Genomic DNA, 21,531 nt, shown 5'->3' with positions numbered 1-21,531 from the left:
TTTTGGCCTGTTTTAAATTCGCCCAGTCATAGTTTTGTTTAAGAAATTATACTGTATTCTTTGAATTCGCCCCGTTTTAAATTCGCCCAATAGAAAGTAGGGCAAAAGGGGCGAAATTAAAATGGGGCGAAAATTTCCCTGTATACAGTAAATTCTATACTATGAAGCTTATTATTTTTTCTCACATTGATGTAATTCAGGATATTATTTTCAGGACTTTTGATAAAAAATTGGTTTGTATTATCTGTCCTTCTGTACTAAATGCATGTATCTCTGTGCAATTCTCCCCTTTTTGGGGTGTGGGGTGGTGGTGGTAAGGAGGAGGAGACTTTTTCACCCCACCCCATTTTAAATCTGTTTATGATCTTACCTCTGTCTTGAAGCACCTTCCTACTGAACAACTTTCCATAGTATCTCTAGAAAAGAGAATAACACTGTAAGGGAGAAAACTCCAATAAAATATATTGAGTATGTCATATGTAAAATACTGTATCAATTCATCATTTTTGTTTACTTTATTTAATTCTAAATTGAAGCTTTTCACGATTTGAAAAAGGAATGTGTCCGCCATTTCTGTTCAAATTCTCGCTCTACCTGAAGACCCCTATATATAGGGCTTGCCTATATATACCTCAAAACTTTTATTATTATTACAGTGTATAAAACATGCTTGTACTGAAATTCACAGGGCTTTGTTTAAATATAAACATCATTCATTATATCTGATCCCACTACACTGTATATTTTAAAGCCATAAGGAATGGGAATCACTTTGCTGCATATGTCAATTCATTATATATTTGTGTTCATTAGAAACATGTTTTACTGCAAAGAAATGATTCATGAAAACTCAGTTGTGTCAACAATAGCAATCTGAACTACCCTGCTAGTCTTAACATTTAAGCTTCTTATGGAAATCATCAAAAGTATTATGTTTATGGACATGTCAACTTCTTGATACAGGCCTAAACATTATGCTTCGTTTAATAAGAGAATCATTTTGACTTTGACCAAATGTCTGTAAAAATGTCTTTCTCTTACCATTTACCACCTATATAAACCTAAGTGGTTTAAATATGAAGATTATACATGTAGAAAGAAAGGTACCCAAGTTAACCATATATGTATATTAACAAACACACAAGGATTCAGTGATTACTGTAAAATCACTCATTTTGTTAGGGGGTTAATTTTTATAGTTGTTTTTTTTTTTTGAGGTATGAAGAAACCCAAGAATTTAATGTATTTTTGAATGTAATTTTTCACAGATATTACTACTTAAAATTCTTCATCCTTGAAATTTTAATCCCCGAGAACCCATATTTTTTCATCGGACCACAAAATATTTGATCCCAAGAAAATATGTGATTTTACAGTACTTATTTTAGGTTTTTTTATGTTCTTGGCTTCTAAAATTAGGACAGCCAATTCCTGAACCCCAAACCACCTTTTTGCAATGAGATGCCTGACTTTAGATGTGGGTTATGAACTCATGACTAATACCAAATTTTTTAGAATTTTATCAACAAATAATCGTCAAATATTGTGATTTCAAATATCAATATTACTGTTAAATATCTGCAATTGTTTCAATTACTTTTGGCACTATAAGTCATGATAAGTGGAAAGGTACCCATATATTAAAGCACTGCACATAAATCTATTTCAACACACTTAAGCCTAAACATTTGAAGTCAATGCACTTCTTAGAAAAGTTGACTTTGAATCAGTACGTATCATAGGTCTTAAATAATCATGATCATGATGGTGAATATTTTCATTGTGGACTTATTTTATATTAACAACATTTAACTGATCATAATAATGACAGAAACTTTTGGCTACTTTACCTATGAAAAACTAAATGTTTATTATTGATTCCAGGAGTTATTAACAAAAACCATCCTGTGAAAAGTAAGTAAATAAATTAAGATAAATTTTTAATATCCTTGTTTTCCAAATATTCCTCTTTATATAAGAGAGATCAATTATTACTTAATAAGAGTATATTACATGAAGTGCATAATGAAAAGCAGCTGGGATTGGCATATGTGTGAGTATCAATATTTTCAAAAACAAAATTTATCCCCCATGTGGTGCAATGGTTAGAGTGGTTGCTCTACATTTGCAGCCCTCCACTGGCAAGAGGTGGAATCCTAACATGAGGGAAAAAATCTCGAAAAGGTCTTAAAACAAACAAATAACAAGAGGCACAGGGGCCACATCGCTCACCTGAGCAATTGGCTAGGAAAGAGCACATATCAGATCAGAACTGAAAGTTTACTGGGGGGGGGGGGGGGCTTGAATTTTAACACCCAGGGGGTCATGATTTGAACAAAATAGGATCTACACTACCTGAGGATGATTTCCTAAAAATATCACTAAGCATGGCTTTGAAGTACTTGAAAAGAAGATATTAAAAGGTTTCCCCATATATTCCTATATAAAACTTTTATCGGCCATTTGGCCCCTCCCTACCCCCGGGGGGTCATGATTTGAACACAGTCGAATCTACACTACCTGGGGATGATTCCATATGAGTTTCATCTTTCCTGTGTCAATGGATCTTGAGAAGAAGATTTTTTCTATATATTCCTATGTAAAACTTAGATCGGCCATTTTGGCCCCACCCTACCCCCAGGGGTCATGATTTAAATAAATTTGAATCTACACTTCCTGAGGATGATGCCACATGCGTTTCATCTTTGCTGGCCCAGTGGTTCTTCAGAAGAAGATTTTTAAAGATTTTTCCTATATATTCCTATGTAAAACTTTGATCGGCTATTTTGGCCCCACCCTACCCCCGGGGGTCATGATTTGAACAAGTTTGAATCTACACTACCTGAGGATGATTCCACATGAGTTTCATCTTTGCTGGCCCAGTGGTTCTTGAGAAGAAGATTTTTAAAGATTTTTCCTATATATGCCTATGTAAAACTTTGATCGGCCATTTTGGCCCCACCCTACCCCCGGGGGTCATGATTTGAACAAACTTGAATCTACACTACCTGAGGATGATGCCACATGAATTTCATCTTTCCTGGCCCAGTGGTTCTTGAGAAAAAGATTTTTAAAGATTTTCTCAATATATTCCTATGTAAAACTTTGATCGGCCATTTTGGCCCCACCCTACCCCCGGGGGTCATGATTTGAACAAACTTGAATCTACACTACCTGAGGATGATGCCACATGAGTTTCGTCTTTCCTGGCCCAGTGGTTCTTGAGAAGAAGATTTTAAAAGATTTTTCCTATATATTCCTATGTAAAACTTTGATCGGCCATTTTGGCCCCACCCTACCCCCCGGGGGTCATGATTTGAACAAATTTGAATCTACACTACCTGAGGATGATGCCACATGAATTTCATCTTTCCTGGCCCAGTGGTTATTGAGAAGAAGATTTTTTTAAAACGCCATTAATTTTTCTCTAATTCATTATTATCTCCCCTTGGAAAAGGGCATGGCCCTTCATTTGAACAAACTTGAATCCCCTTTACCCAAGGATACTTTGTGCCAAGTTTGGTTGAAATTGGCCCAGTGGTTCTTGAGAAGAAGATGAAAATGTGAAAAGTTTACGACAACGACAGACAAATTTTGATCAGAATAGCTCACTTGAGCCTTCGGCTCAGGTGAGCTAAAAACAAAATTACCTGGCCTGTGTCACACAGACAGGTAACAATAGTGTGTCCTGGACCCATGATCTCAGCTACCTGCTTTGCAGCTGCTATATTTAGTCCCGTGGAAGCACCTACAAAAAAGCCCTCCTCATGGAGAAGTCTGAAGGTCTGAAATATAAAGCATTCTGAAAGTATTAATCAAGAAAATTGCACAAGTTTATTTTCTTCAGATTTTTAAACAATTTCTCTATATATCCTAAGGTTAAGCCTTGAATTCCTCTTGTGGCTTTAAATCTGATTCTAGGATCCATTATTTGATTTGTAGCTACTCTATGGTCAAAAGTCTGAAATATCCTGTTAAATTCATCTTTCCATTTACCCATTCCACTGCATGGACATCTTTGATTGCTAATGCATCATCAATAGGGGCATCCTTCAAATTTTGAGTGACTCGACCTTGACCTATGCCCTCTGTAATGGAATCTCCAGGAGTTCTCTCTAACTTCCCATTTTTTATATAGTTGTACAGAACACTTCCCTGAAAGAGAAATTATTACATAACTATCATTCAATGTTACATCACAATAATGTTTGTTTTAGTGAAAACAAATTCTAACTAAATATCCAGGTTTCTATTGGACTATACACTGCAGGAAGATCTCTCTGCTATTTGACCTGTTTTCCCCCTTTCTTTCATCTGCATCCACTGTGGGATAACAACTAAACAAGAAATTAAATTTCACTCTAGGACAATTCAGAAACAAAATACATGTACTTATGTAAGCTTTAAAGACATTTTAGTTAAATTATGTACATCACTGAAGTTTCCTTGGGAGGCTGCTAATTCATTGTACAGTAAAGGTTATGCATGTTTACAATGATTTACATGCTAGTAATGGATTTCTCGTGATATAAAGAATTAATTATTTTAAAAAACAGAAGCAGACCAAAGAATACAGCTACATTTTTATTGCATCAACTGCATGGATTTTGAAGAACTAGGGATTTAAAATGCCTACAGATACCCCAAATCTGGAAAAGTTTTGCTGAATCTATCTGAGTGTCATCTATATAGGTCAGTTATTTAGAGCTGTATAATATTATGACTTCCAATACTAGTACAATTGCCTTACAATATGTATGTTAAAAAAAGACATATTATGTAAGTTTGCACTACATTAAGCTGATAGTTAACAATTAGGCTTTCAAATGAATGCCGATCCTCAATTTACTAAAGAAACTCATAAATGTAAGTTGACTCCTACCACATTGTATGGGGCTTTCATCTTTGTATATACATGAATTTCAGCACTAAGATTTCTTGAATCTTGTGATTAAGATATCATTTGATGATGTGAGATGAAAAAAAAAATTATGCTTTGTTTGAATCAATTTTTAACATTTTACCAGGGTCCATAAGTACAATTGTCCTTTATTGACAAACCGTCTGCTGATCTACATTTTCTTACTGAAATTCTTTAATATTGGCAATTATACATGCACTGTAACTGATATTCATTACCAATGTGAGTTTATATACATACATTTACAATAGTAAAGTACATCATCGTTAGCAAATTTATTGTCTTCTTGTAGTCAACCATTCACAGGCTTTGGGTTGACATTAACGGCTCAGAATGAAAAAAAAATAATTAAAATGGAATTTCATTGCAATTAAGTTCCCTTTCAAAGTTTTGATTGGTCAAGGATGCTTATACTCAGACAATAGAAAATATACCTCGTAAAATACAGTATTTCATATTTATCATAAAAATTTTTGATACTTTGCAAAACTGTTCCTGTGTAATCAAATTCTAACAAAATATCAGATTATTCCTTGGCTATGAAATATTTGTAATAAATATTTGGAGAAAGAGAGGGTTGTATGCCCCTTTTATTCCATTTAAATCTGTTATCCTTAGACAACAAAAGAAAATGCCCCATATGAGCTACACATCTTACCTACATAACCTTACAGAGTGGTTTCATTGAAAAATTTGATCCCATATTGTAGCCCCATTCTAACTCTAATAGATCTTTCAACCCACACTAACTGTGAATGTTTAAGTATCTCAGTATGACTGAAATCCTCTTGATGCATTTCAGAAGAACTCCCCCATACACATAAATTATGTAAAATTGGATCCCTGACTTTAGCCCAATGACTTTAGCCCTACCCTAACCCTTAAGGTCCATAATCTTAGGAAAAAAATGAATTCACAAAAATTCTATTATGTTAAAAAACTTACACATAAGTTTTATCTTTTCTTTTTTCATCCATTGACTCTTGAAAAGAAGATTTCAAAAGACTTTGACCCCGCCTGCCCCTGGGAGTTAATTTGAACAATAGAGATTACTTGCAAAGTTTAGTAATAATTTTTCTTTGCTATTCCTGAAATAAAGATTTCTTTCCTTATACCAAATTTAATCTTAAAGTTATGACACAAGTGCTATTGTATACTTACAAATGTAGCAGTAATGTATGCTATTTTGCAGAAGTAATGAGTATGTAGCAACATACAGACTACTTTGAAGATGTGACAGTAATATAATGCAACCATATTGTTATGTATTACCTTTCTTGTCGAAGAACATAAAATTACCTGAGGATCAGCCAGAAACACCTGGACATTTTTGTTTTTATCTTTGAGGTAGGTGCCCACTCCGGCTAAAGTCCCACCTGTTCCGGTTCCAAATACCACAGCATTCACTTTCCCATCTGAGGGTTAATCAAAAAACATATGACTTAACAATTTCCACCAACAATGTACAGTTTTCTTCATACATAGGAATTGCTGTGAAATTATTAATTTTTGTTGGAGGTTTAAGTTTCATTGTTTTTGTGGTAAATGAAGAGACCCAAAGAATTCAAGTCCTTCACAGCATGTAAAATTTTCAAATTAAATACCGTATAAGTGGAAATTTTAGCGAGACGCAAATTTAGCGATTTGTCCTTAAAAGCTGGTAATTTATTTTTAGTGAGATGCAATTTTAGCGATTTTAAAATGTTCACTAAAGAAGCTTTAGCAAATAAAACACAAATAATTTTTTAGCGATATTAAATTTTCGCGATCTCAGCACCCTCGCTAATAATGCCAAAATTAAATCCTCTCTAAAATTTCTGCTTATATGGTATCAACAACTTTGCTCTTCTTTATCCATGATATCAAATCCCATACACCATGTAGCTGAACCCCCCCCCCCCCCCTTTCAATAGGACTTGCCAGGTAATTTTAAAACTGGTGTAAAAAATTCTATCTTTGTAAGTGCCGGATCTTCCTTTTTTAGCTCACCTGAGCCGAAGGCTCAAGTGAGCTTTTCTGATTACATTTTGTCCGGTGTCCATCCGTCTGTCTGTTAACTTTTCACATTTTTGACTTCTTCTCAAGAACCAATGGGCCAATTTTAACCAAACTTGGTACAAAGCATCCTTGGGTGAAGGGGAGTTTAAATTGTTAAAATAAAGGGCCAAGTCTCCTTACAAGGGGAGATAATCAAGAAAAGACAAAAAAAGGATGGGGTCACTAAAAAATCTTCTCAAGAACCACTGGGCCAGGAAGGCTGAAACTTATGTGGAAGCATCCTTGGGTAGTGTAGATATTAAATTGTTAAAATCATGACCCCCAGGGGTAGGGCGGGGCCACAATAAGAAATCCAAGGTTTACATAGAAATATATCGAACAAATCTTTAAAAATCTTCTTCTCTAGAACCACTGGGCCAGGAAAGCTGAAACTTATGTGGAAGCATCCTTGGGTAGTGTAGATATTAAATTGTTAAAATCATGACCCCCGGGGGTAGGGCGGGGCCACAATAAGGAATCCAAGGTTTACATAGAAATATATAGAACAAATCTTTAAAAATCTTCTTCTCAAGAACCACTGGGCCAGGAAAGCTGAAACTTATATGGAAGCATCCTTGGGTAGTGTAGATATTAAATCATTAAAATCATGACCCCCGGGGGTAGGGCGGGGCCACAATAAGGAATCCAAGTTTTACATAGAAATATATAGAACAAATCTTTAAAAATCTTCTTCTCAAGAACCACTGGGCCAGGAAAGCTGAAACTTATATGGAAGCATCCTTAGGTAGTGTAGATATTCAGTTGTTAAAATCATGACCCCTGGGGGTAGGGCGGGGCCACAATAGGGAATCCAAGTTTTACATAGAAATATTTAGAACAAATTTTAAAAATCTTCTTCTCAATAACCACTGGGCCAGGAAAACTGAAATTTATGTGGAAGCATCCTTGGGTAGTGTAGATTCTAAAGTTTTAAAATCATAAAAGGGAAGGGGGTAGTGGGGCATGATAGATATAGCAAGAGGGGGAATCTGGTAAAGAACTGCATCACCCGTTACTCAGATAAGCGATGTGGCCCATGGGCCTCTTGTTTTGCAGACACTATAGTGATTGATTACAAAATTACAAGTTTCCTTCTAAATCTTTGGTCCTGCAGTTTCTGATGATAAACTTACTGGTTTCCTGCCAAATCTCTGGCCCTGTGGTTTCAATGTGTGCCCTTTTATTGGCTGTGTTGTCAAACTGGTTTGTCCAGACTGCATTTTCTAAACTCTGTGCATACCTAGCTGCCTGAAAACAAATATAGCAAAACCTCATTATCTTGAACTCAATCAGACCAAGAAAAAAAACATGATACATTTTATCCAAAGGTTCAAGATTTTCAGGGTATAAAATAGAATTTTCAAAAGGGCTCTCATTTATTTTCAACAAAACACACTTGCAATAATGTTCAAAGACTTGAGTAGATTGTAAAAGTATTGAGTAGAAATTGCTCTAAAATTACTCAGTGGAGAAAATACATGCAAATATATAAAGTGTTCAATTAATTTACATTGTATTTTAAGGTCTACCAATGTGTTAAGAATACTTAAATTAATTCAAGTTGTTCTACAGCATATACTTATGTAGCATCTTCTTGTAAATTTATTTAGATTATACAAAACCTTTCCAAAAGTAAATCCTTATTTAATTAAGCAGGCCTGCCCTGGAGGACATTACAAAAAAAAAACCCTGAATATAATTTCATAAAAGCCTTATAAATTTTTACAAAAACCCAGCTCCATTGCTGTACTTATCATTTAACTGAATAGAAATAAACCTTCAGAAGTAAGACAGATTAACAAACTCTCTAACCTTGGACAGTACAACAATGGACTTGTAAGAAATTTTTATAATTTCCAACATGATTTTTATGCCCTTTTTGTTCTCTCCAATGCCAATATCATATGAATTTTGTAATTTCCAAAGCTAATTTTCTAGGATATTCCCTCAAGACATCCTATTGGTTGCAGTTAGAAATACGAAATAAATAAAAATTAATGTAGAAGGTACTTTTTTTCCCAAGAATATAGATAACAGATGAAGTCATTTAGTGCAAATTAGATTTTGAAATTATATTTTCAAGCTTTAAACATTATGACAAACAATATCTATTTTGAAAACACAATTAGAAAATTGATTTTGAAAATGTTTTGCTGTTTTGCAGCATGTGATAATGACATCCCACTACTAATTTGTTTTATTAACGTATCACACCATCTTCACATGAATTGTTTGGTATTCCAACAATGACTAGTTTTATCTGTAATTTTTATTTTATTTCAAATAAAAATAGAGCTTATTTGGGTCAAATTGAGAAAATAAAAGTAAACAATCAAACTTGTCATGGCTGTCACCTTAAGCCAAAGAACATATGTTATGTATTGTATCACCTTACGGCTCACGGCTGATAACGTCAAAGTGTCTAAAACAGCGTCATGGTTAATCTTTGCGCTAAAAATAAAGTTGGATAAGTCACTTAAATTAAGTAATTTCATTTGCACATACTTTTGTCTCCATAAACAGTTGAAGAACCAATCTGGCACAAACGTGCGATCTTCTGCAGATTTATTAGTAAGTTACAGACAATTATATTCCTACCATCATTCTACTAATAGACAATCTTATATTGACGGTCAACAATGACAGCGTCTTTTGCTATTGCAATGGCAGTTTGACCATATGTTTTGTACTACATGGGGACTCGATCAAGAACAACTTCACTAAGAAAACTCCCATTTCATTTCTATACTAAAGATCTGGTAATTTTTAAAAAAAAATTTTCCTTCTTTATTCATTTAAAGTCTCTTAAGGTGTTATTACACCATCTAAATCAAACTGAACTGCTCTCCGGTGCACCGTAACATCATCAAATGTCACTATTTTTCATGTATTGTGTTTACCACTTTCCAATTTCAAATGCTCAGGAAACTGCCAAAAATTAACCAAATGCCTTGATATTTTTAAAAAGACGACAAAATAAATTGTGGAATCGAATAACGATAATTTTTACCCCAATCTTTTCTATTAAAATCTTTTATTTCGGATCAATACTCATGTATTCTTTAAAACCTTCGTTTTTTGACTGTGCGCCCTGAGTCCATACCCTGTGCACATTCAAACATTGTAAAATCTTTATTTTTGTCTATATTTTATCAAAAAAATTATGATGCACTTCAATATGATATATAAACATTTACTGAAAATTTCAGCTTAGTGCACCCATTATTTTTTGAGAAAAATGCTTTGTCCACGATTTTACCAGACAACCCTCATATATGTACAAAAATATCGTTTCTAAGAAAATAGAAAGAAGTATTTCTAATAACTGCTTATTTTTTACAATTTTTGGTATTTATTTGCTCCAATACAAAAAGTTCAGCATAGTGAAACTGAGCACATATGAGTTAAGTACACTGATGATGCAAAAATAATTACAGTCTTAATAAAATAAAAAATGAAGTACTGTAAGTAAAATACAGAACACACATATCTCCTAGAATAGAATTTATTTGAGTCAAATCTGTTTTCATCAATGGAAAACCAATGGAGATGAGTAAAAGACAAGATCACCAATGAGTACTGTATATACAGGGTTATTTTCGCCCTTTCACCCTGGCAAACAATTTTGCCCTGCTTTAAATTTGCCCAGTCACAGTTTTGTTCAAGAAATTATACTGTATTCTTTGAATTTGCCTCTTTTTAAATTTGCCCAAGCGAGGGTAGGGTGAAAGAGGTAAAAATAAAATGGGGGGGGGGGGAAATTTCCCTGTATACAGTATCTGATAATCTGTATTAGGTTTGAATGTAAAACTTAGTTCTGGTGATAGAATATGTACAGACCTACGATTCTACTTCTCATGAAGCACATCACAAAAGCAAAGGTGAAAAATCAACTGCATGTTTTATTTTTACGTTTTCTGTGGACATGCACTCAAAATATAGTTTTGCATGGAAAATATTCTGTCTATTGAAAAATTGTTTGTGATTACAGAATACTGAGTATATATTCTTCTTTATTTTACAGTCATCCTGGGCACTTGTTTATAAGTTGATATCAAACTATATACTTTTCACCATGTTGATTCCAGCAGTGACCATAATAAGCACTACCATAACGACATTAAGCAGGAGACAAAAGAGACTTTTACATTCAACAAAATATTCAGAATGCATTTTAAGACCTCTTAGGCATAGCAAAAGTACTATTCAAATGAATGCCTAAAGTTAATATGGTTTTATAAAAAAAAATTTTAAAAAGAATGTTGTAAGATATTTTTAAGCATTTTTAAACAGAAGCATTTTTTGTTTTTGCAAAACTTTACAATTAACAAAAGTTTTTGGTCTTAGCTATAAGTTCTTTTGTAAAATGGGCCCCAAAATTATCAGGATCTATCTAAGGTTTGACTATCCCTGTCTTAGGACCATTGTTTTGTTAACCTGGTGATTGTAATTATCAGGATCAGTCCAAGGTTTTACTATCCCTGTCGTTATAGGACTATTGTTTTATTGTGGTCAGAATACTAACCTGGTGATTGTAATTATCAGCATCTATCCAAGGATTTACTATCCCTGTCCTAGGACCATTGTTTTACTATCCCTGTCTTAGGACCATTGTTTTACTAACCTGTTGATTGTAATTATCAGCATCTATCCAAGGTTTTACTATCCCTGTCTTAGGACCATTGTTTTACTATCCTTGTCTTAGGACCATTGTTTTATTAACCTAGTGATTGGAATTATCAGGATCTGTCCAAGGTTTTACTATCCCTGTCTTAGGACCATTGTTTTAGTGTGGTCAGAACACTAACTTGGTGATTGTAATAATCAGGATCAATCTAAGGTTTTACTATCCCTGTCCTAGTACCATTGTTTTACTAACCTGGTGATTGTAATTATCAGGATCAGTCCAAGGTTTTACTATCCCTGTCTTAGGACCATTGTTTTACTAACCTGGTGATTGTAATTATCGAGATCAGTCCAAGGTTTTACTAACCCTGTCTTAGGACCATTGTTTTAGTGTGGTCAGAACACTAACTTGGTGATTGTAATAATCAGGATCAATCTAAGGTTTTACTATCCCTGTCCTAGTACCATTGTTTTACTAACCTGGTGATTGTAATTATCAGGATCAGTCCAAGGTTTTACTATCCCTGTCTTAGGACCATTGTTTTACTAACTTGGCGATTGTAATAATCAGGATCAATCTAAGGTTTTACTATCCCTGTCCTAGTACCATTGTTTTACTAACCTGGTGATTGTAATTATCAGGATCAGTCCAAGGTTTTACTAACCCTGTCTTAGGACCATTGTTTTTCTAACCTGGTGATTGTAATTATAAGGATCTATCCAAGGTTTTACTATCCCTGTCTTAGGACCATTATTTTAGTGTGGTCAGAACACTAACTTGGTGATTGTAATTATCAGGATCAGTCCAAGGTTTTACTATCCCTGTCTTAGGACCATTGTTTTACTAACCTGGTGATTGTAATTATCAGCATCTATCCAAGGTTTTACTATCCCTGTCTTAGGACCATTGTTTACTAACCTGGTGATTGTAATTATCAGGATCTATCCAAGGTTTTACTATCACTGTCCAAAGAACACTGTTTTACTAACCTGGTGATTATAATTACACTGTATCAGGATCTATCCAAGGTTTTATCGTCTAGTATCCTGTTTTCGACCGTATTGTATTTTCGACCTATTTTTCCCAGTTTGCTTCCCGTGCAGATACCACGCAGTAGAACAGTATTTTTGGTTGCTACGCTTGGAAAAATACCTTTAAAGCACAACTGTAGTGAAAATACCCAAAATAATTAATTCAAGGGAATTCCTCCTATGGTTTTAGTCCGATGTCAGAAATTCTAGTCTTTTTACTATTGCACATTTTATCTGTTGATTAATCAAAGCCGTAATCGGTTAATTACAAAGATTTTTTGATGACACTTTTCCGAAAGAAAATTAAGATCTCTGTCAAAGAGACGCATGAATATTGAAATGAATGGGTGGATCAAACAAATTATTTTCTTCTTTAAATATGAGCACTTTCTTACAGATTTTTACTGAAAAATGCAACGCAATTTCATTGATTTTTTTGGAAATGCACAGCTACTGACAGATGGGTTAAATTAACGAATAAATGTATTTGCAACCAAAATATGCAACTTGTTCAAAGTTTTTTTTGAAAGACAGACAATCGTATTTTTATTGCTTGAAATATCCAATGGATATTTATAGCAAATACTGATTGGGTGTTGATACTATATTTAGGTCGAAAACACAAGACGCTAATATTTTTGTAAGGAAAACTGTACCCTCTCCATATTATGGCATATAAATAAAATAAACACAAAACTGCAATTTGGCTTACATAATTTTATTTATAGTCACATATGCTAACATTCTAAGCCCATATTTTTTCAGATTCTATAAAGTTTGCGATAAATTAAAAAATAACATCTAAATAGGTCGAAAATACAATACGCCAGGATACTATCCCTGTCTTAGGACCATAAGGTTTTACTATCCCTGTCTTAGGACCATTATTTTAGTGTGGTCAGAACACTAACCTGGTGATTGTAACTATCAGGATCATTCCAAGGTTTGACTATCCCTGCCCAAGGACCATTGTTTTACTAACCTGGTGATTGTAATTATCAGGATCTGTCCAAGGTTTTACTAACCCTGTCGTAATAGGACCACTGTTTTATTGTGGTCAGAATACTAACCTGTTGATTGTAATTATCAGCATCTATCCAAGGTTTTACTATCCCTGTCCTAGGACCATTGTTTTACTAACCTGGTGATTGTAATTATCAGGATCAGTCCAAGGTTTTACAGGACAGGGATGAACCTCAGCTCCTAGTGTCTGAAGACATTCAATCTTTTCCTGTGTAATGAAAAAGAAAATCTATAAAAATACAGAAAAATTCACTTATAACGAAGTCCCAGGGACCTTTGAAATTACTTTGCTATTTCAAATTTATATAGCTGGGAATCCAAGATAACTTCGCTTTATCCATGAATTCACAATATATGTGTTTGTACTAAATGAGTTTTACTGTTACAGTAATACCTCTGTTGCAACTTGCAAGTCATTACAGGCTTTTTGAAATGAGGAACAAGTCATTTGACTGGCAGAGTTACTGGCCAGTGTGTGTTATACATCTATATACAATAAAATAGTCATATTCATTAAGAAATTGCAATTCATCACAAAATTGCAAAATAATACTGAAATACTGTATAAGCAGAATTTTTAGCGTGGTGCCGAGATCCCTAAAATGGAATATCCCTAAAAATTGATTGCATTTTAATTGTAAAGGCTTCTATAGTGAGCTTTTTAAAAATGTGTTAATTACTTCACACTAAAAACAAAATGCCCATTCCTGAGGACAAATCGCTAAATTTGTGCCTCGCTAAAATTTCCACTTATACAGTACCATTGATATTTGTTGAGGTGATTTGGAAGTCCCCCACCCTTTATTCTCTATGTATTTTACCCTGGATATCTCAGATCCTTAGATATCTCTCAGGTTTTTTTTTCTTGGGTCCATTGAGTTTGAGATAATGAGGTTTGATTGTATTTACAATTCCAATTTCTTTATTTCCTCCTTGCAACTGCAAGTTTGAAATGATTTGATTTCTTGATATTTACAACTGAATGTAAATTTTGGTGAGTGAATTTAAAGGTCAAAACAAAAAATATACGTGTAGGGCTGCACAATAATATCAATATTCCAGTATACCGAAATTCATTGACATGGAAATATAGTATTCTAATACATGAATGTATACTGTTATGTCGGCAAAATGCTTGGGATTTCTTAAGTAATTATTTCATTGAAAATTTAAGATTAATCAACATGAACTTTTTTTTTTATGTGGCATATTTATAACAGTTTTTACATGCAGTTTGCTGATAAATGGAGATTAATTAAATATATAATGAAAAATCATTTTAACTGTCATTGAAAATATTGCAATACATTTAGAATGATTGCAGCAGTATACATGTATTTCAGTACAAAATTCACGGTCAAACCTAGATCTACTTATATGCACTTGTCAATCCCCAAAGATCTCATTTGTATCTGTCAGTAGGGGGGCACTATGAAAATTAATAGAATGTCTTGTGTATTTCAGTTTATTAGACAGAATGTTTGTCATATTTATTAAAAATTTTCATTCCAAATATAAATGAAGATATCTGTATTAGAAATCACCTGTTGTGCGTAAATTATATCCCACATTTCCAGTTGTCATTATTCATTAATAATGTCCCTGGCATACCCAACAAACTACACAGTGATTCCTTAATTACAACTCATCAAAACCTTAATTAGATGTTATTCTACACTTGAAAAGAACTCCGGGAACTGCAGCTACATCAATATCTTATTATACCAAGTTTAATAAACCATACATGTTCTTTACTAAGTTGATCTACTTGTTAATAAAAGGACTTTCTATGTCTGTCTTATATATGAGTTTAAGTATACAATATAACTTAGATTACACGATTTTGTCATGTTTATGGTTTGAAAATGAACCATATATAACTTGGTATATATATCATTTCCAACACGATTTATCACTGGGGGTATAGTACATCCTTTAATATCTTTCATTGTATAAATTATACATTACAGTTAGTACATGTGTATCGTATTCAACAAATTCATACTGTGGAATCATCAAATTTCAAAAATTGTACTTCGTTTCACTTAGTCAATCACTTAGTCGATCGACTTGTTGATATTAAAAATGAATTTCAATCTGTCTTATAAGCACAGGTACAGTACTATATAATTTAGGGAATAACTATCTTCTAATTTGGTATTTGCGACCGTTAATGCTGATTTAACGGTCGCAAACTGAGTTTAACCCGCGACACGTAAGCGGAGCCGGTAAAACAGATGTTTGCGACCATTAAATCAGCATTAACGGTCGCAAATACCAAATTAGAAGATTAGTTATTCCCATTCTAATGCAATCCATGCATTTTGTTTGTTGTTTACGTCTTATTTTGTTGAATTTTGTTACATGAAATACGTCATGGAGTATTGTGTTTTTGCGTCGCTCTATTAAGACGTCACAATGAAAAAGCTTTCACGCTTGTTAATGCTCGTTTTACTGCTTCAAACACCAGTGCATTAGCCAATCAAAACGTATTTTACAAAACAATTGCATTAGAATATAAGTTTCCAAGATTATCTGGGTATATCCCTCTGATTATTTTTAGATTGGTAGGAGAAGAAAGTAGAGCAGAAAAAAATTAAAAGTTCCTTAATTTGCAAACTTGAATAAAATAATAATGTGAAGATGTACTAAATTAAGCCTCAAACTTGTTAAGGAGTATGTTCCCTTGCAAATATCACCAATTAGAAGTCTTGAATTCCCCTACTTTCACTTACATAGGTTCAAGCACACAGACGCATTTTGCTAGAAAACAAACCTGACATGCCACCTCAAGATTTTAACCAAGTAAGACAACTTGATGTGCTTTATTTTGAGGGGTCACTCACTGAGTCACAAAATAAGGAGTCAATCCTTACGCTGTGGGTTTGAATCCCACTGTGGGACATGGAGACCGGTCCTTCAGATGAGACCGTATAAACCGAGGTCCCGTGTCGCCCTGCTCATCGGCCCTGAGTGCCGAGTATAGGACAAAATTTGCAGCTCTCCACCGGCAAGTGGTGGCGTCTCCATATGAGTGAAAAATTCTCGAGAGGGACGTTAAACAAAATACAATATCAATCAATCACTGCTGAATGAAAATTAGGAACATCACTATGAAAAGAAACATAAAAATTTTCACCTATGGGGAAAACAATTAGTGGACTGTACCCATCTGCTTTGGAATTGAACCATGTATTAACTTGGGGTATATCATTTCTGACAAATTCATAACTGTGGGTATACATGTACATTGATATCTTTATATGTAAAATACTTTTTCTTTACCTTGCATTGGTTGTTGGGCAAGAAGATTTATTGTGTAATATACTTTTTCTTCCCTTTGATTGGTTGTTGTGCATGAATATTAACTGTGTAATACTTTTTCTTAGCTTTGAGTGGTTGCTGGGCATGAAGATTAACAGTGTAATACATTTTCTTTACTTTTGATTGGTTGTTGGGCCATGAAGATGACACATTTGTAACTGTAGGTAATGATATAGAACTTAAATATCTTTAACTGTGCAATACTGGTACTTTTCCTTGCCTTTGATTGGTTATTTGGCATGAAGATGACACATTTGTAATGTGGGTATAAAACTTCAAAATCTTTATAACTATGTAATATTTTTCCTTGCCTTTGATTGGTTATTGGGCATGAAGATGACACACTTGTAGCCTTTCGCCAGACACATGTGGGCCAGTCCTATCCCAGTATTCCCTGCTGTTCCCTCCACAACGGTCCCTCCTGGTCTCAATAAGCCTTCAACACAAAATAGAGACCTATGCATTCATTATACAGTGAAATACAGGGAAATTTGTCTAATCCGGTCACCACCGGTTCCCAAAAAATTGGCCTGATTATAGACAATATTCCAGATTTAAGACAATATTGTAAACATCTGAATTTAATTTTACTGAAAAGGACTTATAATTTCCATTGCATTAGACAAGTTTTTTTGAATATACAACATTCAGATTAGACAAGTTTCATTGCAAAACATTAATTACGTTTAATTCTGTAGATTATTCATTAGCAATGGAAAATTTGAAACGACGCATTAGGTGAGTACTAATATTGTGTATTGGCTCTTAGGCATCAAATTGCGAGAAATATAATTTACAAGTGGACTGTCGATCGAAATATTTTTCATGAATTTATAGGCACCATAAAAATAACATTAAGTAATTTTGTTTTGTGAATGGTGCTTCTCACAAAATTATGGGTTCATTAATTCTTCATCATTTGACTAAGAAAATGTAGGGCTTTTATATTTGACATGTGCATTACCTGAGACAAGATAATTTAAAAGATTGCTATGATTTTTGAACCCTTGACCTTGATCTTCATTTTTTCCCTGATTTTCAAAAAAACTGCCTGTGGTTATTACTTTGGAATGACATATGATAAGGCATTCAATTACACACCAATTACTCCCAAAAAACTTTTTTAAAATTCCTTATATTTATATTTTTTATGTTTCAAAACATGAAATGTACACCCCATTGTTTAAATTTTTCACAGCCATATTATTTTTTTTCATTAACCTATCTATAGGCCTCTTTTTGATTTCACTTTAGCTCAAGCTGCTTGATGTTCTACCCAAGAAAACACACAAAAAATGCAAATCAAATCATTTTCAAAGCTGATTAGAAAAAAAAAGGAAAACAGCAAATGTAAATATTATTGCAAAAATTAGACTTGTCATATTTGAATGCATGAGCATGAAATGCACTTGCTAACAACCAACCTTTTTCTTCTGCATCCTTGATGAGAAAGTATGCAGCTCTATCTTTAACTGATCCCCCTCCATTACAAAACTCGGCTTTTGCTAAAATCTCACAACCTGAAAATTAATTTAAAGAATATAAAGTAAAACTTGTTTAATCCAAACATTAGGCCATATAAAATTGAAATCTTGGTTCTCAGGCCCGCGCGCATCCGTTTTGAGGTAGCTGCATTGCCGATTTTATTGTATTTTTGATAAAATAAAAAGTTGGTATTGCGGAGACCAATCCGGGAAAAAAATTCCTACCTCAATTTTTTCGTAGTTTAGTATTCAAATATACAATGAGATTTTGGCCACTTCGTTTGAAAATACATTCGAGGACATTAACTACGATGTTTACACGCTGTTAAGCAATGGATAAAGCAGAAATTTTGACCAGAAATGGAAAGTATATCTGTGATTAAAAAAATTATCTTTATGTTAAAGAAAATTCGGAAATTAAAATAAAAAAAAAAGACCTCCCTCATCTACTTTATTGCCAATAAAATGAAAAATAAAATGCCGCCCTCCCGCATCTGTTTTGGAGAAAATTGGCCTGAGAACCGGCAGGGAATTAAATTTAGATAGCCTTACTAGAAAATTGCCAGAATAGAAAACATTACTGATATGACATTTTAAAATTTTTTTTACTAAAGTGGACTTTAAGTTAAAATTGTATTACATGCGTACCAAGTAAGCAAGATTTCAGATAACACAAAATCCTGAATAAACAAGTTTCACTTTATATATTCAAAATGTTGCATTACTTTTTTTAAGTTCTTAAGAATCTCATTGATATATGTGAACATTATTTGTTGGACTTTGAAAATGGTTGAATTAATCAATGCAAAATTAAAACATTTTCTATTACAGTTTTGCATTTGTTACAATGCAAATAATACTGATTGAAGTATCAGTACATTTCTTATCAGCTGGTTTACATAAGTGCATCATATGCAGAAGTAGTACTAGTGCTTACTTTCAGAGATTCTTTGTATTTGGGTTTGGAAATACATGTATTTGTTAATGTCAAATTGTTCATTGTTTTGTATGATGACAAGGAAATAAAATTACAAACCAGTTTCATCACTAAGTTTGTTAATTCTCACTAGAGGTGTTCTGAAAAAGAAAAGATATATCAAACACTGCCATGATACAATTAATGAAAAAAAAAAATCTGTTATCTAGCTGTTACCTAGCTACTATCAACTCTCACCTTCCCACCATTCCAAGTAAACCATTTCTAATGGTGTCCTATAAAAATAAAAAGGCAAACAACTGATTGAAAAAAAATGCTAAAGGAGAAAAAAATCAAATACATTTAATTGATTTGCGAGACTATAGAGTAGGCCTAATTTAATGTTTGAATCTTGTTTATTTCTGGACAAATAATGTTTGTTAGGACAGACAAACAGACATTTCCCATCACACAAAGAGGGGGATATATAAGATTTATCATCCTCACAATGTCAAGGTTTTGTGATTTCGAAACTTCACACATGTCAAGGGTTTGTGTGGAGTTCGGGAATCACAAAACTTTGACATTGTGAGGGTATTGGAGACATAAATAAACTTGCCATGTATTTACAGGTAACAAGACTATTGACTGCAATATGAGGGATATGCCATTTCCCTTCAGAATCCTTCTCATTTCTATTTTTTTTTTAAATGAGACTAATCTCAAGTTGTCACCTTTTCAAAGTTAAACTCATCTCAAAGAATATTTTCATTGCAAAATCCAACTAGTCTGATCTAGGTTTAGTTTACACTCAATCTATCCAAATATGCTGAGCAAATATTTAACAAGAGAGATAACATATGATTAGGTCACAGAAGTTTTCGATCAGGTCATGCAGTCCTTTAAGTTTAAGTATCATGTCTTCTAGTTATGACTGTTAATGACAGTTAAGTTACCTTCACCAGGGAATGTTCTGGAAAAATTCTGTTTGCTAGATTTATTAAAAACAGGCTTAATAGCTTTTGAAAATATTTTATGAATTGCACGCTTCAGTTTTGTCAGAAAATATTCAGTTTAACCTTTTATCAGACTCTCTTCTTTTTTAAACAAAATATGATCAAAAGGGGTGAAAAATAAATAAATAAATATATATGTATTTTAAAAAATGCAAGCAAGATAAGGCGTTGGGTACCTCAAATTGTAAGCCAGGGGTGTTCGCACTCCTTACATGCCTTGTACAAAATGGTATCAAGGACTGCAGGAGCGGATCCCATACCTGTACAAGTGACTCACGATTTAGGCTATGCTTATGTTATGTTGTCATTAAAAACATATATATCTTATGTGGATATTTTTCTCCATAAAAATGCTTGCCTTACAAATACATTTCATTATTTTAAGTAAATGCGTAGACCTACAAGCAGCTGACAAGTAAACAAAACTGAAAACTGGGTCAAAGCACGTTAAAAACTTTTGCATACCGTCGAATACTGTGCAAAATTATTTCGTCTCCTTGCCCATCGCACAGGAAAAGATAAGATTAGTGATCGCTTTCCGACCGACATTCCATCAAAAAACTAAATAATGGAAATGATACGGTTACTTGACAAGTCAAATGTGCCCACCTGAGAACGACGATATATTTATGGTTTTTGTATTCCGATCCCGATCATTTTTTTATGATTTCTCATATTTGTTAAACTTCTGTAAACGCATCGTATTTTTAAAATTTATTATGTTAAATTACCAATATTTATAAATAACTATTTAACATATTTAATACAGTGCAGTCACCAAGTTTTTGAAAGAGGGGGTGCTTGGGATGGAGTATGCGCCCTTCCCCCGAGTCTAGTCTAGTGAGGTCTTGAATTGATTTCTCCAAGCAACAAATAGACAAAATAAGACGACAGTAATTCTCACATATAAAACAAGATGTGTTTGTGAAACACTGATGCCCCCGTATGACAGCTTATAGAAAGGAATTACGTGTTTCAAATGCAAGTCAAACTCTAAGTTCAAGGTCGAAAGGTCAAAATTGTTGGTATTCAAAGGTAGGTTTTGTCATAATAAATCAATGAAATATTAAAGCCATAGTACTAACTGCTCAAAAGTTATGCCCAAGTTTAAAAGTTGTTTTTTTTTCATTTAAAAAAAATTAAAGTTGGTCA

At 33.5% G+C, this 21,531-nt stretch overlaps 1 protein-coding gene across 1 annotated transcript; it reads right to left on the bottom strand.

Moving 5' to 3' along the window:
* Positions 1–257: 257 nt before the first annotated feature.
* Positions 258–21,012, bottom strand: LOC134232774 (uncharacterized). Its single transcript, XM_062714750.1, has 11 exons — positions 20,845–21,012; positions 19,622–19,659; positions 19,484–19,524; positions 18,388–18,483; positions 17,275–17,399; positions 13,758–13,847; positions 8,092–8,206; positions 6,221–6,336; positions 3,997–4,155; positions 3,651–3,785; positions 258–416 (listed from the first exon to the last, which is right to left on the bottom strand). The coding sequence occupies exons 1-11, from the start codon at positions 20,926–20,928 to the stop codon at positions 258–260; spliced, it is 1,158 nt and encodes a 385-aa protein (XP_062570734.1). The 5' UTR covers positions 20,929–21,012.
* Between the last annotated feature and the right edge of the window lie 519 nt (positions 21,013–21,531).

Source organism: Saccostrea cucullata, unplaced genomic scaffold, assembly GCF_032062105.1.
Source record: "Saccostrea cucullata isolate Sc308-1 unplaced genomic scaffold, CSIRO_AGI_Scuc_v1 ctg4149, whole genome shotgun sequence".
Lineage (NCBI taxonomy): Eukaryota > Metazoa > Mollusca > Bivalvia > Ostreida > Ostreidae > Saccostrea > Saccostrea cuccullata.
This window is presented reverse-complemented; position numbering and strand designations above follow the sequence as displayed.